This window comes from Anas platyrhynchos, chromosome Z (assembly GCF_047663525.1).
Source record: "Anas platyrhynchos isolate ZD024472 breed Pekin duck chromosome Z, IASCAAS_PekinDuck_T2T, whole genome shotgun sequence".
NCBI lineage: Eukaryota > Metazoa > Chordata > Aves > Anseriformes > Anatidae > Anas > Anas platyrhynchos.
Window position 1 is genome coordinate 30,699,691 of NC_092621.1, and position 17,086 is coordinate 30,716,776.

The window sequence follows — 17,086 nt, forward strand, 5'->3', positions numbered from 1 at the left end:
CCTCTCAACTATGTAAATATACTACATAGTTGTATCAGCTTAAAATGTGAATCTAAATGAGTTTAAGCTCTTACTAGTTAGGAGTAGCTGGAGCTATTATCTTAAAGTACCTGCCTTGTATTTAAGCACACATGACTCTGACTTACTATCACTCAGCCCCTTGCACAAACTGAAATGATCTCTCAAAGCTATTTATGACTGTACAAATTATTTATTCTATAATGATTATCTTTGTTACGGAAAACAAAGCTCTAGCAAGAGCTACACTACTTGTTCTCTGAGAAATAGTTTGTTTTTAAAGGTAATTTTTTAAAAAGTTGTAAAAGTCCAATTTTAATTTTAAAGGCAGACCATATTTTTAATAGGGATTCTCTGGTGAATGTTATATCTAGACCAGTAACTTTGTGCTGGCACAACTATTGTAGGACAATGATACTGAAATAGAAAACGACTTCCCATATTTTGGACTATATTTTTTGTCTGAGTATGTACAGCAAATTAAATTGCCCTTATATATACATACATATATATATATATAATTGCTTTGATTTGGAGTGTTAAAAACAGGGATAATCTTCTTGCACAGGATCGAGGAGATGAATTCACTTACACTGGGAGTGGAGGTAGAGATCTTTCTGGCAATAAAAGGATTGGAGAACATTCATTTGATCAGACATTAACACACATGAATAGGTAAGTTTTTCGGATAAAATAGAAAAGTATTCCAAAAACAAAAAGCTGTGTTATAATGCTTTAATTTAAAATTAACATTTTGCAAAATTCATTCTCGCTTTTACATGCTACTTTTGTAAATGGAGGTACCTCTTGGTGCAACGAGGCATTTTATGAAGCATTATGTTTTGCTGATTTAAAGAAACGTTTTCACCTGAATGAAGTACCCTGCTGTATGACTGATGAAGCTGCTAGCCTTGTCAGTGGTTGAAATTGTCCTACGGTTTCCTTCAAGGGACTCTGGTCTAAGTTAGTGAGAAGTTTGTCAACGCTTTTGGGTGGAACTTTTCTATTCCAGGTGACTCTCTCAGGCTGATTTATTTTTTTCTAAGCTTCACATTAAATGGTTAATTCAGCTATGAAAATTAGTGTTAAGAAGAATGTTCCCCAATAGAAGAAATCCTTCATAGTTTGACAGTCCTTTCTTCTACGATAGCTCTGCATGAAAAACAATGAACTACAGTGTTGCTTTACTAAAAACACAGGCACCTGAAAAAGAACATTTATGCCCAAAAAGATTAGACATATACTTCCACTATTTTTATGTGCTTTAAAAACACTGCCTGAACAGACTTCTCCATCCTTTTTTATTTCTAAGAACATAATGTCTGTTACGTAGCTGACCACATAACAACTGTGGAGTGCAAAGATTGACTGAGACCTTTTGTTTGCTAGGCCTCCTTTTACATCTGATGTACTGCTGTCAAGTAGAACGGAGAGAGATTCTTTCAGCTTTTTGGCGGTGTTTAAAGGAGAGAGAGGAAAAGCCTGGCTTGGATGCTGAGAAAAGGAGGAAGGGAGGGAGGGAGGAAGGGAGGGAGCAAGGGAGAAAAGAGAGAGAGAGGGAGAACGTGATGTGAACAAGAACAAGGAGGGAAGATGGAAGGTTTAAGCAATAGATCAGCAAGCATTTTCAGAGCAACATCCTTTTCAAAATAGAATTAAAAGCTGTGCTTCTTAGTGTCAGCATGTTTATGCTTTTAGGAAATCAAATATCCACAGGCAAATCTTGTCGTGTAGCTTTGCAGCAGTACACTCCATGCTATATTTACGGAGTATAGTAAGGTGCTGCTCTCCATTAATGATTTTGATAAAAGTTCTCAAGCACTGTGGTGCAGAAGATTGGTACGACTCTATGTAGTAGGACCAGAATTGTTTTTGTGCTTGTCCAAATATTTCTCCTTTTATTTATCTATCTATCTATCTATCTATGAATTATTTTTTTTTTTTGCAATATTTATTGTATCCCTGTCTCACACCATTCTTTACAATGTGGATTTTACATGTATATTTGTACCATTACTGTTTATGAACCACATTATTTCTTCTGTTCTGAGATATGTGGTTTGATTTGAGTCTGATTCTGAAGGCTTTTCAATCCGTGGTTAAATCAGACGATGATAGCAGAGATACTATACTGTTTGTTGCAGCTGTTTGGTCTGGTAGGTGTGGACATTCTTACTACTTTTCTCTGGGTTTCTAGAAGAGAGTCTTCATATAGGATAAAAAGGTTTGCTTTTCTGTGAGTTATCTATTATTATTTAACTCCTACTCTGAGGCATTTTATGTATTACGGAAGAGATTTCAGTTACTTAGAGAATTTTGGATGGTTACTGTGTACTTTTTCTGTATAACATTTTTTCTTGCATTCATTACTTCTGTGTATGCACTTAAAAAGTCTAAAAATCTTCTGTTAGTGGGGAGTGATAGAAAACATTTTCCTTTTGTTGTATTTTTTTAACTCCCTCAATACTATCTAGGAAGAGATTAATTTTAAAAATGAAGGATATTAAATCTAAAAGTATTTATTTTATTTAGCTATATTAGGTGAGTTTTCATCTTGACCTTTGGCAACAAGATACTTTTTGTTCCTTTTTTTAATCATATGTGGTAGCATGGAACTTATTGCTTCTGCAGTTCAGCAAGTTGTTAAAAAATACACTAAAAGATTCTATGCTTCTTGATAAAATGTAATTCGATATGGGCAGTAGACATGATGTAATAACATTAATTCTCAAAAATATGTTGTACAAAGCAATCTGTTTTATGAATATTTTAAATCTGTCTTTAGGGCATTGGCACTTAACTGTGATGCCCCCTTGGATGATAAAAATGGAGCAGAGTCTAAGAATTGGAGAGCTGGTAAGCCAGTCAGAGTTGTACGTAGTTCAAAAGGACGGCGGATCAGCAAATATGCCCCAGAGGAAGGCAACAGATATGATGGCATTTACAAGGTACTTTGATTTCTGCTGTGTACAACATAATATTTTTCTAAAGCTGTTTTAAAAAGTCTTGTGTGTGTTGCATTGTAAATTCTTTGTTATTGCTTAAAAGAAATATTTCTTTTTTCTCCATGATAGCATTTTAGTCTTAGTTCATTCCACAAAGAACTGAACTGAAATTAGTCAGAGCAGTGATAATAGAACGTAGTCCAATAATAGGATATATAAAGTTGAACACATAAGCTACTTACGTGTGCTTACTGAATGATACTCGTCACTGGAAATCAACTAATTTCCTCACACCTTCCAACTGTGCTCTAGCTTTTGAACGTTTGATGACTTCTCAACATCTGAAATAAAGAACACTATATTTTTAATTATAAAATATATATATATAAATATACGTATTTATATATGTATATAAATATACATATACATATATTAAAAAAAAAAAAAACACAAAACTTTTACAGGTAATGGAAAGGCCACTTTATAACAACATGTGACTTAGCATTCTGATTTCTTCTTGAACAATTAAAGTATGACTCTATATATGTGTTTCACTTGTAATGACAGTAATTCTATATTTTTCTGTAGGTGGTGAAATATTGGCCAGAAATTGGAAAATGTGGATTTTTAGTTTGGCGCTATCTTCTGAGGAGGGATGACGTTGAGCCTGCACCTTGGACTTCAGAAGGAATGGAACGGTCAAAGAAACTGGGTCTGAGTGTACAGGTTCGAATCAAGGCTGGCAGAGCAGGGATTTTTTTTATCAGTTCAAGTAAATGCAATCCAAAAATGGAAATCAGTTAAATTAAAGCCCCATTTTTCCTGTACTTCACTGGGGTAGGATCATACACAAAAAATAAAAATAAAAAAATTACCAGTAAACTGGAAAGATCTTTAAAAAACTGACAAAGCTGAAGGAATAGTAGGTGATGCTTTCTGTCTTAGCAGTGAATTACTTTGCATGTGTATATTAGAAAATTAAGAGTTTGAATCCAGTTTGAAAAATGTATCTGAGAAATCAAAAAAAGTGTTCATTTTTATGTGCTTTTCTCTATGTGCGACTGAAGAGTTTGTACAGATAATGTATTTCAGGCACAAAAGAAAACTGAGCCATGAGGACTCAGGCATTGCAGAATCCATGAAAGATGGAAAGAATTAACACAGTATTTCTTTTCTCAGCAAGGCAATAGTTTATCATACTATATACCATCATCTTCAACTTTGCCTTTGCAGGAAACTTTGTGTAGTTGAAAGGGCATGGATTTGGATATCAGTTTCATTTTGACAGAACTCACTCTAGATTGGATCCTTTCACTTGGCTACAATTTCTCAAATATGGAGAGTAATTTTAAACTTTTCTACATCATGTAGGGTTTTAAAAATTATTTTGTAATTATTCCAATATGTAGTCATAGGGTTTCAGAGTCTTGTAGAAATTAGTCTTGCTCATATTTGGAAATTCCTGTATTCTGGTGGTTTTTGTTTTAAATCTATGCTTTTTATTTTAGTATCCAGAAGGTTATTTGGAAGCCATGGCTAGTAAGGAGAAGAAAGATAAGGTTAAAAAGCAAACTGTGAAACAGGAGCCAACCAGCCAGAGTAATGGAAACCAGAAAAGGACAATTGACGATGGTATTTCTTTTTACTTTTTAGCATTCATCAGCAAAGTCTGTCTTGTTATGTTTAGTAAGCCAACAACATGAAAACTTCGCAGAAACATGAAGCTATTTGGAGTACCAGTGTAAATCGTTAAGCACATGTTCTGTGATACAGTAGTAGCCTAGGGATCTTATGAATTTTTTTACTACACTTAGGGATTTTTTATTTAAGCTCAGTAGAAAAATGAACAGTCTTCTGTGCATTCCAGAGTAATGCTGAGCTGAAGTGAGTTGGAGTAGGGATTTGATTGCCGCATTTTTTGGGTGTAGTCCATGTAGTCCCTTCTAGAAACAGTTTTGCCTTCCCCTTATATTAGCTTAGACTAACACTCTGGTATTACTGTGTCTGATGGTCATAATCTTAAGCAGGTATAGAGGAACCTACAAATACACCTAAAGCCATGAGAATGGGAGATGGAGGGAAAGGAGAAGCTTTCCAATTGACCCAAGAACAGCAATGGCTGATTAGAGAAGATTGTATGAACCAGAAACTGTGGGATGAAGTACTTGCTTCTCTTAAGGAAGGACCAGTATGTTTGCTGCATGCTTAAATTTTTCACTTTCTTTATTTTACTTTCCTTTAAGTGTTAGGAGAAATCTTCAGTCTCTCTTAAAACATAATTTACTTGTTGTACTTTTGCTGAATACATACTGTTTCTAGCATTACTTTTATTTGTAAAGCTTTGAATTAAAGAAAATAATCCTTTTTATAGCAATAGCAATCCCATAGCAAATCCTTTTAGTGTTTGCTGGTGATGACTACGTTGACATTGACATAGTAGAGATCTTGTCTTACTCAAAAAGCATTAAAAGTGCTTATATATTCCTTTTTGAAGGGAGCATGTTTTCTCCGAAATGAAAATATGTTTTTTGTGCTGTACTGATGTGAGAAATCAGGCATGAAGAAAGGTGGTTCTAGACACCACTTTTTGTTTTGATGGAAAGTAATTTTATGGCAGAAAATATAGCTTGCTTTCTTTGTTTAAGGAGACAAAAGTACGGTCATTTTCAAGCTTAGATACGGAATTTAATATTCTAATCCAAATCAAGATTATTCTGGTCTCTAGAGAAGGAACCTTCCGTAAGAGTGAAAATACTTTGCTCTCCCAAATGTCAAGAGATTGCTTACCAATGTCAAGTTCATAGTTACTTTAGCTGTTTTGCAGAAGAAATCAAAACACTACGAATTTAAAGTAACGTTATAAAACCCTGTATTAATGAAAATGTTTTTCAGTGAAAAACAAACCATTGGCTGGAAAATTAATGTCTAAAATGAATATACTTATCTACTTTATCTGAGAATTACCACTGGCTATTTATAGTGCTTCTCTAACAGGAAAAAAAAAACAAAAAAAAACACAAAACAAAACATCTAAATATAGCTCCCTGTTCTTTCACTTCAATGGTTTTGCTATAATGCAAAATAATGCTGTACCTTTGTGTATGAACCAACATTGCAAAGATATAAGCATTTGTCTTTGTTCAATTCAGTGTCTGCAATCATTAGAAAGAATTTCAGCCCAAAGTTGTACATAAGCAAGAGAGATATATGTTTCTAAAAAAGAGAAAACAGTAATTTAAAAGCAGTTGAGTTACTGAAAAGTCATTTTTCTACAGGTTCCTAACCAACATTTTGGTAAGTTTCATTTGTTTGCTACTAAAGGAAATACGTGTAGGAATGGGTAGCTGCTATGACAATGTAAAACTTTCTGGTTGAAACAACTATATTCCCATTTTAACTAAATAAATAGTTAAAGATTTTTTAAGTGATTGCAAAGAACCATATTTTAGTTGTAGAGGTACCATTTTTCTATACTCAAACCTTTATGCTTGAGGTATTTGGAGATCTCTGATGTGTCAGAGATAAACATGCTTGTATGTGTAAAACACCTGATACAAATGTATTATGAGATTCCTCAGAGGTACTCTGAGAAGATTTAAAAACCAGGGAAGTTGTTTTACAGACTGCAGAGAATTCAGAGGGAGGACAAAAGAGGCTGTTAAACTAGCTGTAATCCATAGGTACAGGCAGAGGTGACATTCTGAGTAAGAGTAATGTGAAGCAGTTTTCTTCTCCCTTGGCACAGCAGCAGAGATCATTCTGCAGCATTTCTGAGACAAGCAAAATTCTAGCAACAGTTAATAAACACTACTACTAAATGCTCTCACCTATGCTAAGAATCAAGTTTGAGGAACTCTCCAATACGTTTCATTTTCTTTATAATATTCATACTAAAGTAAATAATTTTTCAAACATTAGTTCTCTGGATTGTGGAAGAGCAGGGAAATTAAATGGCTATGGACCTGCTTCCTGATGAGTGCCACACTCTTGGATTTGGAGGATATAAGAACTTTTGGAAGTTCATCAATCTTTATGTAAAAAGTGTTATTTACTAAAACAGCACCTTTCAATGAATAGTATTAGAGAAAATGTGATTCAATCCTGATGAAATGAAGGAAGAGACTGTAAGTAGACGTGTAATAAGTGTGATCAGAATATAGGCATAGATAATAGCATTGAGAGAAAATGCCTGGATAGATATCTTATCAATATTGTCTTAGTGCTGGTTAGCTCTGGAAGGAAATGTAACGACCAAGTCATGAAGAGTACACCAGAGGAGTTCCAGCATAAGCAATTTCTTTGCAAAGCAAAGCAACTGTCTAACCACTTTATAGATTGAGTTTAGCAACTTAAACCACTTTTGTAATATTTTTACATTTTGTTAAGCGAGTTTGGTAAAAGACTAGCTCGTTATACAAGTGTCTCATCAGTTGATCTATGCATTTGACACTTTTTCAGAGGCCAACTGATTTTATCACCTTTTCGGCTTAGGTCTGAGTGTTGAATGTGAATTTCATACACAAGTTCATTAATAATTTACATGTATGTAGTAATTACAGAAGCTGGGCAATGTAGTTTTGTAAATAATAAATTTAGTTAAAATATAAATGCTTTGCATATTTTTTGGTGTGCCTCTTAATAGTATGTCTTTTTTGTCCTTTGCCCTACACTAGAATTTTTTGAAGAAACTGGAACAATCCTTTATGTGTGTCTGCTGCCAGGAGCTGGTTTACCAGCCAGTGACAACAGAGTGCCTCCACAACGTCTGTAAAGTAAGAATAAATTCGGTCATGCTCTGGGCTGTTTTCTTGGCTCTGAGACAGCAGTCACTAGAGCCAAAATGTATTTTAGAAAGTTGATAATTATTGCCTAGCATTCTGAGCAATAACTTGCAATGCGTTTGCCTTCAGTGATTGCTGTGTAATCTTAATTTTACGTAATAAAGAGTGTAACTGTGCTTAGTATAAATCCTGATAGACATAATGAGTCAAGTTTATCATTGCTGTCATTCCATTATGTTCAGTGGAGTTATGTTAGGAAATTACTTGAGCCAAATGTTGGTATGGAAACAATAATTTAATTTTTCATAGTTAAGGGATAAAAACAGATCTTAGAAATGTGTAACACTTTAATGAAGAGTTATTGAAACAGTAGAGGGTAAATACAAGAAAATTATTTGGGTTCATTACAAATTACCATATTACTCTAAATGTGTCTGTAAGGTTTAACTGAGTCTTGTCAGATGAGGTGGATAGATGGATGCTGTTACTTAAACAATATACCTGTTAATTCACCTTCAGCTTGACATGAAGGTCTGGAGTACTGTTGCATTCTAACAGGGATGCTAGAAAGAAGCTGCAAACGTAGCTCTGCTTCACAGGAAGGCATTAATGGAAATCTCAGCAGTGATGTTTTTTAATTCCTCCCAGACTCTATGTTTCACATCCCAGTCCTGAGCAGAGTTCTTTTGTTAGGTCATTTTAGTCACATAGGCAAAAATATGCCCCACAGGGCTTGGTAATGACTTCCTTTTTTTTTTTTTTTTTTTACTGGAAGTACAGAAAATTGTGTCTTTGGTTTATAGTAATTCCTTAGTTTTTGCTGGGTAAGCTGTCAGCATAAAATGAAGTTCTCACAATTTACTTCCCAATCTTTTTTATGTCCTAGAGTTGTTTACAGCGTTCCTTCAGAGCTGAGGTCTTCACTTGCCCTGCCTGCCGCTATGACCTGGGGAAGGGCTACACCATGGTTCCCAACAAGATACTGCAGACCCTATTGGACCAGTTCTTCCCTGGTTACAGCAAAGGACGATGATGTGCTCAGATCCTTCCAAACTTCTCCCAGTGACTTTATAGACAGTAAAGGAGAATAAACATGGGGAATTCAACAGTGGACCAGCCAGCTTGATGGGACTCAATATATTGTCACAGTTTGAAGCAGCTAACCCTCTTCCCCTCATAGCCATCTTTTTGGTGTAGTGAGAACTCTTAATTCTCAGCTGTCTTTTAACATCAAGGGTAGTTTTGGCCAGTTAACAAATAGTTTTTAAAGAAAAAAAAAAAAAGAAGAAGCCTCAGCTCTTACTGGCCTAGCTGATGCTTAATTTATGATTTGTTTTTTTGTAACTACCTCAGGACAGAGGAGGATAAATTATGGGGATGATAAAAAGTTAGTGAAGTTTTAGCTACACACTGCCTCCTGAATATTAGTTGTGCCTGGTCCATGTGGTTTGATTTACATAAAAAAAATAAAATTAAAAAAAAAAAAGAAACCAACAACAAAACAAAAATCCACAAAAAAAAAAACAAACAGCAAAAACCAGAAACAGCACTTAAGCCAGCTGGATTAAAGAACAGCAAATTCTGTGGTGTGCATAATCCTTTTTTGTCTTTTTCTTCCATTATGCTGTATTTTTTTTTGCAAGAACAGGCTGATTTTTAGTCTATTTTTGTGAGCTTCATTGTGCTTTTCTTGTATCTTATGCAAGTTGACTACTAATGACTAATGAGAACAATATGAATGCATTGTTGCTGCATTAGTGTAAAGTGATCTGTGTTTTTTGCACTTAAAGAGGGTATTCAAGACACTCTAGTTGTGTAAAAAATATTTCATATTAAAAACTGCCACTTCTGTATTAGTTAAACTGTATGCTTTTAGTAGGTCTTGTATCAGTGGCAATACATCTACACAGCATTGAAGGCAGTGCTAGCTTGGAGAGGGTTCAAATCGCTTCATATTGTGATCTGAAATTTTATATACAATATATCCCCCCCAAATATACCTTATTAAATATTTTATGATTCAGAAAAGTTGCTAATTTTGGTTTTTACTCTTATCCACTTACTTAAATCATAATATTTTTTTGAGATTTATTTTTTCTGGATTACTATGTACTTTCCTTAGGTGGGCTTCTTTTTCCTTAAAACACAAGGCTTTATATTCCTTTCATTTATCAATGCAAAAATTGTTAAATTAAGAAAAAAAAAAACACAACGCAACATCTGTATTCATGGGCTCACACATACTCTACAGCAATGGCTGTTGTGTTGCTACTCTGGTCTCTGCTGAGCTTTTGAAGGAAGCATGTTAGTTGGATTTCAGTCCATGTCCCGGAGCTGGAGCAAGCCCTCCCTGCAGGGCTGGCAGCGGAGCCGGGAGCTGCTCAGCACTCAGGTCGTGCACAATGAACGGGTCATTCAGAGGCATGTGGTATTCCTCCTCTCCATGGCCAAATGTTAGCTCAGTGGCTTATTCATTTCTTTCTAAGTAACTTCTCTCTCTCCTCACCTACCCTGCTGGTCTCCTTAGGATTTCAGTAGCATCCAACATACGTGAAGTTGGTAGTGTCCCTGGTAATGTATCAAAAACCAAACCAAATCGAACCAAACAGGTGTTGCTGAACAGTTGTGAAAGAATTAGCTCTTTGGCTTTTTCTGTGCTTATTTAAATGAGGATTCAGCCTTTGTTCAGTAGGTGGATTAGTATTAATAGTAAGCATGCAATTTAAAAGAGCTGTAGACAGTCTTACATCCTGTTGAATATCTGTTTTACATAATGGTAGTGCATTTTATTTTATTAACAGATGTCATTTTACCTCTGTAAGGCTCATTTGCATTTTTTTCAATAAGCAAAGATGCCCTCTTTTCCATTCAATCATTTTTTTACCAATTGGTCACTTGGATCTATAGTAGCTCTGCACCATTTTGAGAGGGAAAGCTCTCAAAACTGTGCACAGGAAAACACATTTTTTAAATTCATGTCCCAGCCTTACATGAGTGTTGGTGGAAATTTTAGTATTTATTTTGTGAATGGCTCTGATTTATGTTTACAAGACCACTCTTATAAGCTTATTTTAATGCAGAACTCTTAGTAAATCTTGTCTATTAGGAAATGTGGTTATTTCTGATTTATATGACTGCACTGTGATTGAGTTTATTGTTAATCTACCATTAGCCACAAATTTGTTGGTTTAAGGTCAACTGTGGAAAGTATGCCACTTAATACAAGTATGTACTTCTTTAAAAAAATCACTCTAAATTAAACGTTGCAGTTACAGACACAATCAGGCAGCTTAACGGTGCCTTTACCACACATTAAAGTAGCTTGAGAAGACTTTGTGGAGATAGTTTGACAACCCAGAAAGCCTTTCCTAATAACACAAGCAAAGTTTAGTGATGTTTCCCTCCCCCTTCCACCTCCCCTTTTTAGCCCCCACAGTGCTGTTATCAGTAGCTATGGAAAAATGCCCTTTTCAGTAGTAGATTCTACATTAGAAAGTTCTAGAAAGTTCTGATATTCTCCACTGTGTATTTAGACATTTTGAGAGCCAGGTGCACCTTTTCAAATCAAAACTGCTATCTGGCCCAGCCTTTCTTTAATGAAAGCCACTCCTATTCCCAGTCATCTACAGTTTTTCTGTTTAACTAATCCCCCATGGAAGTCATAAGGTAGGTAATGTGTAAGTTGCAACTCTCAAATTCCTAAAGGGAATTCCCAAAAGTACGGTACTTATATGCAGCGCCGTAAACACTAGCCTCATCTGTGCCACTTCAGAGAAAGCTTCTGGGCATGACTGTGTGCGTACCCCCTCCAAGAAGAGGTTATGTAGTTACTGCTTTTAAGCACAAAACCATGCAGCCCTATTTCTGAGCATTACCTGCTTCCTGATTCACCAAATCCTGCTTCAAGTGGCCAAGGGCACCTGTCACTACAGAGGAGCTCATGTGCATTAAACACAACTGTACCTGCAAAGACCACACTCCTTTCCGGTATGCTCTTCTGCTGTCACATTTACAGTCTGTCTGTGTAACTGGACAGGTAGGTTTATATAAATATGGCTGGGAACAGATTGGAAGATGACCCCGTTTAAGGTTTGCATTCTGACTACCTCGTAATTGAGTATGGCATTACATGTAGCATTAGGCATCTGGGCCCAGGCTTCTCTGTCAGCACTCTTGAAGGGCCGGAGCTGAAGTTTTGAATCATTTTATGCAAGCTGCAGACTCACGTGACAAAGCAAGGGACATTGAATATATAAACCAATATCCAAAATCAGATATTTCAGAAATATGTAAGGAGAGTGCTTTTTTAGACAAGATTTAACTCCAGCACCCCAGGTTATATGGTGAATATATAACTTGCTCCATGCCTTCTTTGGAATAAGATAGGATCAGAGGGAACTTCAAGGAAAAACTGAGGTGATACAGAAAAAAAGTAAGTTTTTTACTGCTCAGCAAAACTAACCATGAAAATCACAGATTTATCTCAATGTTAATCTCTGCCAGTATTTTGTTTCAGATAGAATCAGTTTCCACTGTGGCAACTCTGACAAATAAAAACTTAAGTTTCAGGAGCATCAGTTCTATACTGCTGTGTTGAACAGAACTCTGTAAAAAGTCAAAATCCAAAAAATGATGACAATTAAAATTCAGACCAATTTTATTAGAATACTAACATTGGTAGGTAAAAAAACAGTAATGAAATATTAACATTAGCAATGTTACTGGTAATACGTGAAGTAAATTAAACAATCTACTTCATCAGTTTTTACAAAATATAAACAATTACTATTGCAGTTAATATTTAATTCTATTGCCTTATGCATCTGCTTTTTTTCTAACTTTTTTAAACAATATTTTCTATGCCACATCACAAACTGAAAGTTAATTGTTAAAACTTTAGCACAAAACAGACAAAATGCTTAATCAAGGCAACTTTAACATCAGCTGCTGTGGAACACACACATTGTTTACACCTAATGTACTGATTGTATTTACATTTTAACTGAGCAGTGATTCAATTAACAAATGCGATGATTACCCAAAATATACACAGTATATAAATTCCCTATCAGGTCTGGGAGGAGAAGGCCATCCTGATGGACTCAGAAACTCAGGCAGCTGGAGGCAGTGTTACGAAGATGCTCTCTTCTGTTCAGAGAAGGGAGATTCGTAGGCTTCCATCGGTGGGCAGGTACAAACCAGGTGTTGATCTCCGTATATGTCATCGATGCGAGCAATTGTGGGCCAAAACTTGCTCTCAGGTTTCACAAACGGCTAAGTGCAGAACAAGAAGTTGAAAAAAATACTTTATGCCAAAAAAATGTGTATAAATGTAGTAGACACTAGAAGTTTTAAAAATGATAAATGTTGGAAAAGTGAATTTTAAGTGAAATCATAACTCCAATTTATTTTCAAACCCTTAAAGTTAACATGTATGTATAATAAAGATGGCAGTCAAAAGGCTATTTCCATTTTCAGAAAAGTGCAAGCATGTCCTCTAACACAGGCTTGCAAAGAAGCAGTTATCGCGAAATAAATGAATACTATGATGCTTTGAATAATTGGCTAACAGATTAAAAAAAAACAAAAACACAAAGAAAAGTGATGGAGACTAACAAGACCCATGTTGTTCGATATAGTTCTAATATATGTGAAAAATAAAGTTAATTAAAATAAAGCAAGCTAGCAACTTCACAATTACAGTTATGTAATTCTTCTTTGAAACAGTACATTAGCAATAAAGCAGGTGCAATTCACTTTCAGGTGAGAGGAGTTGTATGTGTTTGTTACATGTGCTTAGTTAGCTGTTTATAAGGTTATGGAAGCACTTTTACGCAATACTCTGAGGAAATCTGATATGTCCAGCTCCAGTCTGGCCTTTATTTGTAGCTGGCTCACATTTATGTTGCTTTCCCCATGCTGAGCTTGCAGCTTGTCAAGCTCTCATCTAAGTTCTTTGTAGCGGAGCGTTGAACATCATGATGTGGGATTGTTTTGGGAGTGTCTGGTGCAGAATGTCCAGGCTGAAGTGACTAGAGTTCTAACTCACTTCTCAGTAAGAACATCCAAAATTTCTAAATCTCAGCATTTAAATGTAAGTTCAAACTTCATTAGAGATTTTTTTTTAAGTTATTTTCCTTGTCTTGCAAATAAAACTATTAGAACTGCTGTAGAGCTCACACACAAAAACAAAGTAACAGTTGAAAAGAAAAGTCTATAGTTTTTATTCTTACCAAATTAGGTCTTCTACAACGGATCAGAAAACCGCAGAGCGGAAAGCAAATTAATGTATGACCACATCACTAGTATTCCATCATTTACTCACCAGTGGGAATGCTGCCACTTCTCTGGAATAAGGACGATCCCACTTTGAAGAAGTGACACAGTTTAGAGTATGTGGTGACATCTACAAGCAGAAAGACATGTTTAAGACATGAAGTTGCTGGATTCAATTGAACAAATCAGTATGAAGCCTTCAAATTCACATAACTACTTAGTCACGTTACTGTCTACAGTTTCTCCTCACAATGTATCTCAGGGAAAAAAAAAAAAGATTTAAAACAGGAAGCAAGTCAATAGCTGGATATTTTCAATTTCTCTAACGGTATCACCCAAGGTTTGCATACGTTTCTAGCTTTTCACTAAATCCTCTCAGTACATGAAAATTTAGTGCAGATTTACAACAGCTGAACAGAACTTGAGCCTAAAGCTGTTATATACCACAGTTGCTAGAACTTGAGCCTAAAGCTGTTATATACCACAGTTGCTAAAACAATTCATCTACTCTTTATTTTACTGTTAGTTATAAGGTAATTTCACTTCCCTTCTTATGCCTGATAAATAAGCACCTCTTCCTCATTACTTTGACATGGCCCCCGAAATTATAGACGATATACTTCCTTAATAACATCCTCTGCTGTGTCAGCAAAGTTTGGGTTTCTTACTGGGGAAAAATCAAAATTTAAATTCAGAGAACTGCTAGGTTTTCTAAGTCAAATTTTGAGGTATTCATCTGCCCCCCCAATCTATGCTTAAGGCTTATTCCATTCAGCCTCATGATGCTCAATCCAGTTTGCACACTGGTTAACGTTGTATTTAGTTGTATGTGATTATTTTCTGCAGTACTGAAAGACCAGGAAATGGGCTGAAATGGGTTCAAGTAAGCCTCCAAGGTTAAGGTGATGATCATAGAATCATAGAATCATAGAAACACAAGGTTGGAAAGGATCCACAGGATCATCTAGTCCAACCATCCTTCTATTACCATTACTACCTATTACTAAAATAGCAGTAAGCACAAATGAAAGCTTAAGAACACTTTCTATTACTATAAAAATAAATAATGCTAATGCTTTCTGCATCGTCTTACCTTTAATGGGTTAATCTGAGGGTCCATCCTGCCCTCCTCTATTTCAGCAATTTCCTGTCGAATACTGATCATTGCATCACAAAACCTGTCCAGCTCTGCCTTGTCTTCAGACTCTGTTGGTTCAATCATAAGTGTGCCTGCCACTGGCCAGGACATGGTTGGAGCATGAAAACCTGAACAAGAAGAAATCAGTCACTGACAGTAGGTTATGAATTAATATATGCATTAACTAGCAAGTGATTCACAAACTTAGCCCTTTCTATAATCTTTATGGCAGTGAACATGTGAATTGGTAGTGTACTCACTATAAAGGTAAGTCAGATATTTCAGTCCCAGACTCACAGAATGCTTGGAAATGGAAGGGACCTCTGAAGATCACCTAGTCCAGCCCCCCACCAAGCAGGATCACCTACAGTACACTGCACAGGAGGGCATCCAGGCAGGCCTTGAGTGTCTCCAGAAAAGGAGACTCCACAGACTCCACAACCTCTCCGGGCAACCTGTACCATTGCTCTGTCACCCTCACAGTAAAGAGTATTTTCCTCAAAGTATCAAGTATTTTAATTTTTATACATCAAAGGATAATTTATGTTATTTACAATGTAGTTTAAAGTTACACACCAATAATGAAATGCTCTTAAAATCTGTGCTTTTTATTGTGTTAGTTTTCAGCCATTAAGTATATTACTTCTGTTGAGGGTTATTTCAATTCCCTGCTGCTTAATTCAGTAGAAGTGTTTTGTCCCTTTACCTTTTTATGACAGGCTGAATACCAAAGTGAGATTAGTATAGATTTATGCTCAGGAAAGCAAGGAAAAAAAGTGTGGTGGTCTCTCATTACTCCTTTAGTGCACTACTACTAAATGCAGCCTTATGTTTAGGCTGCAGATCAAGTTCTCCAGAGCAAGTGTACAAAAGGCAACCTTGGAGCATCCAGTCCAGGGAAACACTCCTTCCTAAATTGTGCTGGGATAAAAGTGTTTAAATCCTATTATTCTACTTCAAAAGAACTGGTGTTTCCATGATATTTAATGCTGGAACCTTATTGAGCTCTTGGCTCCAATCCATTAGGCCCAATGTCTCAGAGTCATGTAATTGCACATTTGGAGGGCAGTTTACAAAGGTGGGGAAGTAGCAGCAGGCTCTGAAGTAGCTGCTACAACTCAGTGGATGCTAGTGCTCTCTAAGCTGCCTCTCAACATAAAGATGAGGAGCCCTGAGATGATTCTGGCAGATACACCATCCATAAGCACAGAACCAGAACGTTTGGAACAGATATTGCAAGTTCTCACTTAAGCTGCTGTTTATTTAAAAATCTATATTTGACTCACCATAATCCTGAAGTCGCTTAGCAAGATCCACAGCTTCAATGTTTGCTGTTTTTTTGAAAGGTCTTGTATCCAAAATGAATTCATGGGCTACATAACCTGTAAACACAAAAGCATACACCATGTTTACTTGCTTGGAGAATAACCAAACATACCTACCAAGCAGTATATTTTTAGTGGTTTTGTGGAGAATATGAAAGAGATGAATTATAAAATATCCACTTTGGCAAAAACTCAAATCAGAGAAATTAGCAGGTAAGGACTACACAACCTGGTATTTGAACACTGGCCCCGTAAGTCCCATACAATCTTAAGAAGCCTATTTTGCAAGATCTAGGGAAAGGTAGCCAAAAGTAGCTCCTATAATTTGTAAGTACTCTGAAAAATAAGTGGATTTGTCAGTGGTCCAACACCATTTGGGTCATAGGATTTCTCAAATTAGCTGTGTACAAGATAATAAGTTTCACATTATGTAAGAGAAAAGCCCATATTATTGTTATAGAGAGACTGAATGCTGAAATCCATGACCCTGAAGAACATTGTTCCCTGTGGGACAGGAGAACTGTAGCAGGAAACCAAGATCTAGTTGGAGGTACTTCACATTGGCAAGAGGTTCTCACCTTTCTCACAAAGGAGAACGAGGAA

General features: G+C 35.9%; 2 protein-coding genes across 6 annotated transcripts in view; one reads left to right on the top strand and one right to left on the bottom strand.

The window, feature by feature from the left end:
* The window catches only part of UHRF2 (ubiquitin like with PHD and ring finger domains 2), an 85,413-nt gene extending 75,641 nt beyond the window's left edge, over positions 1–9,772 (top strand). For 3 of the 5 annotated variants that reach the window (XM_038169765.2, XM_038169767.2, XM_072031626.1), the window contains 7 exons: positions 587–693; positions 2,804–2,966; positions 3,552–3,689; positions 4,472–4,595; positions 4,988–5,151; positions 7,637–7,735; positions 8,631–9,772. In XM_038169765.2, coding sequence (XP_038025693.1) covers positions 587–693; positions 2,804–2,966; positions 3,552–3,689; positions 4,472–4,595; positions 4,988–5,151; positions 7,637–7,735; positions 8,631–8,777 — 942 coding nt within the window. In that variant the 3' untranslated portion in view covers positions 8,778–9,772. The remainder of the gene's footprint in view (positions 1–586; positions 694–2,803; positions 2,967–3,551; positions 3,690–4,471; positions 4,596–4,987; positions 5,152–7,636; positions 7,736–8,630) is intronic. The other 2 variants (XM_038169766.2, XM_038169768.2) reach the window with 2 other exon arrangements.
* A 2,605-nt stretch (positions 9,773–12,377) lies between these two features.
* The window catches only part of GLDC (glycine decarboxylase), a gene marked incomplete at its 5' end in the record, with an annotated part of 41,169 nt that continues 36,460 nt past the window's right edge, over positions 12,378–17,086 (bottom strand). Inside the window, 4 exon segments of the mRNA NM_001310367.1 lie at positions 12,378–13,018; positions 14,070–14,150; positions 15,114–15,286; positions 16,445–16,540. Of these exon segments, the coding sequence (NP_001297296.1) occupies positions 12,875–13,018; positions 14,070–14,150; positions 15,114–15,286; positions 16,445–16,540 (494 nt within the window).